Source organism: Ostrea edulis, chromosome 8 (genome assembly GCF_947568905.1).
Source record: "Ostrea edulis chromosome 8, xbOstEdul1.1, whole genome shotgun sequence".
Lineage (NCBI taxonomy): Eukaryota > Metazoa > Mollusca > Bivalvia > Ostreida > Ostreidae > Ostrea > Ostrea edulis.
Genome location: NC_079171.1, coordinates 31,870,181 through 31,876,380, shown reverse-complemented (window position 1 = coordinate 31,876,380; position 6,200 = coordinate 31,870,181). Strand labels below are relative to the sequence as shown.

Here is a 6,200-nt window from a genome sequence, read left to right as displayed (position 1 = left end):
TACACTGATACTCACGAGAGTGTTCGAGGTGAATACTCCAGTCTAACAGTCGGTGTATTTAGCTACCTAGAAACTAATGAGGAGCTCTTCTGCGTGACGGTAATTAAGAGCTTACTCAACAAGTGCAATAAAAACCAGGGCTACTCTACAAGGTCCATTTCTGTCATCATCAAGATATAAATGACCTCGACAGACTTGAAAACAGCCTTGAAATTCTCCTGGCATTATCCTTTACATAATGCTAAGCTATATGCAAACTGTCATATATTCGAACCCAACAATTGGTCACTTTCTACGACAGATCTGACGTCACTGTAAATTTCCTGTTAGAAATTGAAGTAATATCCGACAGGAAATTTAAATCTCTTATACGATAAAAAAAAAAAAAAACTCAGTGCAAAAGTCCCTTAGGGAATGTTTAGGGAAATCGGTTTTCCAAGAAGATTTTGAAAGATAATTACCTCACATGTTAGACCTATCACAAGCACCAATTAGTTGCGGATCAAGGATCTTCAAAACGACGACCCTTGGCCTCCTTATGAGGAGATGACAAAGTTGAGCCTGTATTCTGTATCCGAAACCCCACCCAGTGCCATCAAGTTGTGGGTACAAACCCCACCCAGTGTCATCAAGTTGTGGGTACAAACCCCACCCAGTGTCATCAAGTTGTGGGTACAAACCCCACCCAGTGTCATCAAGTTGTGGGTACAAACCCCGCCCAGTGTCATCAAGTTGTGGGTACAAATCCCACCCAGTGTCATCAGGTTGTGGATACAAACCCCACCCAGTGTCATCAAGTTGTGGGTACAAACCCCACCCAGTGTCATCAAGTTGTGGGTACAAACCCCACCCAGTGTCATCAAGTTGTGGGTACAAACCCCGCCCAGTGTCATCAAGTTGTGGGTACAAATCCCACCCAGTGTCATCAGGTTGTGGATACAAACCCCACCCAGTGTCATCAGGTTGTGGGTACAAACCCCACCCAGTGTCATCAGGTTGTGGATACAAACCCCACCCAGTGTCATCAGGTTGTGGGTACAAATCCCACTCAGTGTCATCAGGTTGTGGATACAAACCCCACCCAGTGTCATCAGGTTGTCGGTACAAACTCCACCCGATGTCATCAGTTTGTGGGTACAAACCCCACCCGGTGTCATCAGGTTGTGGATACAAACCCCACCCAGTGTCATCAAGTTGTGGGTACAAATCCTACCCAGTGTCATCAAGTTGTGGGTACAAATCCCACCCAGTGTCATCAGGTTGTGGATACAAACCCCACCCAGTGTCATCAAGTTGTGGGTACAAACCCCGCCCAGTGCCATCAGGTTGTGGGTACAAACCCCGCCCAGTGTCATCAGGTTGTCGGTACAAACTCCACCCGATGTCATCAGTTTGTGGGTACAAATTCCACCCGGTGTCATTAGGTTGTGGGTACAAACTCCACCCAGTGTCATCAGGTTGTGGGTACAAACTCCACCCGATGTCATCAGTTTGTGGGTACAAACTCCACCCGATGTCATCAGTTTGTGGGTACAAACTCCACCTGGTGTCATCAGGTTGTGGGTACAAACCCCACCCGGTGTCATCAGGTTGTGGGTACAAACTCCACCCGGTGTCATCAGGTTGTGGGTACAATCATCCAAATAGCAATACCTGTTTTTATCATAGACATTGAATCTCTCTCCCATTCGTTACGTTAAACGGAAAAGCCAACGCATTCTTTGGTCTTGATAACGCTCCATATTTGGTAATGATTACCCAGACAGGTGGTACTTAAAAAACTAGATCAAATTAGTTTGCAACAAACATGCATTCATTGTATGATGAAAGCAATGCCCATTTGAAAAGAAATATGGGGCCTAAGGGAAAAGATTCAGTGAATGCAAATATTGATACGTACATATATTACTATACGCCCCATTTCAAAAAACGTTAATAAAAGCTTTTTGATGAGAGAAACTTTTTATCTTTACTATTCAAAATATAATTAAATGATGAGAAATTAATTTCATATTTCTTTTCTTGATAGCGGTATCTTTGGGAAAATTGGCGGGAAACTCTATCATCAATGCGCTACTCTTAAAACAATAAGAATTCTTTCTCGTTGCACTGGTTTCGTTCACGATTGGCGCAGATCTTATTGTGTTGTAATTTTTTACCGTGTCGCACCCATGTTACTGTGTCGGAGCCGCTCAGTAAAAACGCCGATGTTATTACAATTGTTGTTTTAAAAATACGTATTATCTGCGTCTGTGATGTCACTCTATAATTATCCTATATAATGTGGTACAACTGTATTTTTATCGGTCGCAGTAGCCTGGGAGTTTGTGAGCTCGCACAGAGAGGTTTCGGTTTGGATCCTAAATAAGGAGAACTAACATCTGAAATCTGACATTGATGGAAACTGAAGGATTTGTACTGTAGCGGTCAGCCGGATTCGATCGCCGGTGGCCAGTTAGTTCAGTTGGTAGAGCACCTGACTAGAGAATTCTGGGGGCCCGGGTTCGAATCCTGATCTGGTCCGTTGCATTTTCCCCCTTTCTGTTACAGTACAATAATATAGAAAAGTTTCAAATCTACCTCATTTAGTGACAAAAAATGCAGTTTTGATAAAAAGTAATATGAAAAAAAAATCAAAATGCCTACTAGACTAGAACCCACAATCTACAGATCAGACGTCAACACGTAAATCTCCTGGTATAACCAGTTGGACGATTACTAATTCTAAAAGGAATACGCATGCATTGCTGCTATTTATATTCTCCTTCAAGTTTCAAAAGGAAGTAAGATACCATGACGATGTAGTAATCCTCCTTAACATGGATAGTTGCAAATCAGGCGGCGTTAATAGTGACAGTAACGGACCTTAATAATAATAGTAACGGGCCTTAGTAATAACAGTAACGTGTCTTAGTAATAACAGTAACAGACCTTAGTCATAACAGTAACGGGTCTTAGTAATACCAGTAACGGGCCTTAGTAATAACAGTGACGGGCCTTAGTAATAACAGTAACAGACCTTAGTAATAACAGTAACAGACCTTAGTAATAACAGTAACCTGCCTTAGTAATAACAGTAACAGACCTTAGTCATAACAGTAACGGGCCTTAGTAATAAAGTGACAGGCCTTAGTAATAACAGTAACGGGCCTTAATAATAACAGTAACGGGTCTTAGTAATAACAGTAACGGGTCTTAGTCATAACAGTAACGGGCCTTAGTAATAACAGTGACGGGCCTTAGTAATAACAGTGACGGGCCTTAGTAATAACAGTAACGGGCCTTAATAATAACAGTAACGGGTCTTAGTAATAACAGTAACGGGTCTTAGTCATAACAGTAACGGGCCTTAGTAATAACAGTGACGGGCCTTAGTAATAACAGTGACGGGCCTTAGTCATAACAGTGACGGACCTTAATAATAACAGTGACGGGCCTTAGTAATAACAGTGACGGGACTTAGTCATAACAGTGACGGACCTTAATAATAACAGTGACGGACCTTAGTAATAACAGTAACGGGCCTTAGTAATAACAGTAACGGGCCTTAGTAATAACAGTAACGGGCCTTAGTAGTAATAGTGACGGACCTTAGTATTAACAGTGACGGGCCTTAGTAATAACAGTGAAGGGTCTTAGTAATAACAGTAACGGGCCTTAGTAGTAATAGTGACGGACCTTAGTAATAACAGTGACGGGCCTTAGTAATAACAGTGAAGGGTCTTAGTAATAACAGTAACGGGCCTTAGTAATAACAGTGCAGGCTTTAGTAATAATAGTAACGGGCTTAGTAATAACAGTAACGGGCTTTAGTAATAATAGTGATGGGTGTTTGTAATAACAGTGACGGGCCTTAGTAATAACAGTAACGGGCCTTAGTAATAACAGTGACGGGCTTTAGTAATAACAGTGACGTGCCTTAGTAATAACAGTGACGGACTTTAGTAATAACAGTGACGGGTCTTTGTAATAACACAAACGGGCCTTATAGTAGTAAAGGTGACGGATTTTATCACAATGACAAGAATACCCCCCCCCCCCCCCCCCCCCTGGATAAATGTATAATTGCCTCTATTCGAGATTGCTGAATTTAATAATAAAGGTACATGAAGTGCACATTACTGTTGATAACACTGAAAAACAAGAGGCCCATGGGTCACATTGCTCACCTGAGTCACCTTGGCTCATATTTAAAAAAAAAATCCTATATATTCGCATGCAAAACTTTGATTCCTATTGTGGCCCCATGCAACCCCCGCGGGCCATGATTTTAACAAAGTTGAATCTGCACTATGTCAGGAAGCTGTCATATAAATTTCAACTTTCCTGGCCCAGTAGTTTTGAGATGATTTTTAAACATTTTCTCTATATATTTGTGTGTAAAACTTTGATCCCCTATTATCGCCCCATCCTATCCTCGGGGGCCATGATTTTAACATACTTCAATCTGCACTATGTTAGGAAGCTTTCGTGTAAATGTCCACTTTCTTGTCCCAGTAGTTTTTGAGAAGAAGATTTCTAAACATTTTCCCTATATATTTGTATGTAAAATTTTGATTCCGTATTGTGGCCCCATCCTGCCCCCGGGGGCCATCATTTCAACAAACTTGAATCTGCACATGTCAGGAAGCTTTCATATAAATTTTCACTTTCCTGGTCCAGTAGTTTTTGAGAAGAAGATTTCTAAACATTTTCCCTATATATTTGTATGTAAAATTTTGATTCCGTATTGTGGCCCCATCCTGCCCCCGGGGGCCATCATTTCAACAAACTTGAATCTGCACATGTCAGGAAGCTTTCATATAAATTTTCACTTTCCTGGTCCAGTAGTTTTTGAGAAGAAGATTTCTAAACATTTTCCCTATATATTTGTATGTAAAATTTTGATCCCGTATTGTGGCCCCATCCTGCCCCCGGGGGCCATCATTTTAACAAACTTGAATCTGCACATGTCAGGAAGCTTTCATATAATTTTTCACTTTCCTGGTCCAGTAGTTTTTGAGAAGAAGATTTTTAAAGATTTTCCCTATATATTTGTATGCAAAACTTTGATCTCCTGTTGTGTCCCCATCCTACCCTGGGGGCCATGATTTTAACAAATTTCAATCTGCACTATGTCCGGAAGCTTTCGTGTAAATCTCAACTTTTCTGGCTCAGTAGTTCTTGAGAAGATTTTTAAAGATTTTCCCTATATACATATGTATTTGTATGTAAAACTTTGATCCCCTATTGTGGCCCCATCCAACCTCCGGAGGCCGTGATTTTAACAAACGTGAATCTGCACAATGCCAGAAAGCTTTCATATAAATTTTAGCTTTTCTGGCCCAGTGGTTCTTGAGAAGATTTTTAAATGACCCCACCCTATTTTTGCATTTTTGTGATTATCTCCCCTTTGAAAGGGACATGGCCCTGAACACCTGAAAACACTTGAAAGGCCTTACTACAAGAGTGCTTTTGACCAAGTTTGGTTGAAATTGGCCCAGTGGTTCTGCAGAAGACGTCGAAAATGTAAAAAGTTTACAGACAGACAGACAGACGACGGACAACAGGCGATCAGGAAAGCTTACTTGAGTTTTCAGCTCAGGTGAGCTAAAAATACTATAACTAATAATTTAGATTTATTTTGTTTGCATCGCGTAAGCAGATGCGTCATCCACGGACAATGGAAATGTCTTTTTTTAAAAATACATCATGGTTTATGTGTCAGTATATATCACAAACAATATCTATGTATGAAATGTAAAACACACCTATGTATCTTAAATGTCTTCCTTATTTAATTATTTCAGGGTATTGTTTCATCACTTCGGGGTATATTTCATAGAGCACATCAAATGGAGGCTTCGAACAACATTGAACCGATTAAGGAGCAAACTCCTTCACGTAATGAGAATTCCTCCTGTCCGACCATTTCCTGCTGATCCGCGGAAGATGATGATACCACATGTTAAATGGCCACTGTAGAGATGATTGTGACGTTCTGAGATCACGTGGCAGTGTACTTCCGATTAACAGATGTGGCTATTGACAGGAAAGAATTAGCGGGAATGTAAACACTGTAAAACTGGTACTTGTAAAACAATTATCATCTCGTCGGGGATTAAGAGTCAGAGAATGGCGCGAGAAGAAGTTCGGATAGGGAGTTAATAGTATCTTAACGATTCGGACATCTGTTACAGAGAGAGAGAGAGAGAGAGAGA

At 40.9% G+C, this 6,200-nt stretch overlaps 1 protein-coding gene across 1 annotated transcript; it reads left to right on the top strand.

The window, feature by feature from the left end:
* The first annotated feature begins 546 nt into the window (after positions 1-546).
* LOC125663095 (uncharacterized) lies at positions 547-1,647 on the top strand. Its single transcript, XM_048895409.2, has one exon. The coding sequence runs from the start codon at positions 547-549 to the stop codon at positions 1,645-1,647; it is 1,101 nt and encodes a 366-aa protein (XP_048751366.2).
* The last annotated feature ends 4,553 nt before the right edge of the window (positions 1,648-6,200 follow it).

What these genes read in the sequence shown, in the direction of transcription:
- LOC125663095 (XM_048895409.2), top strand. Translation starts at nt 547, where the DNA reads ATGACAAAGTTGAGCCTGTATTCTGTATCCGAAACCCCACCCAGTGCC.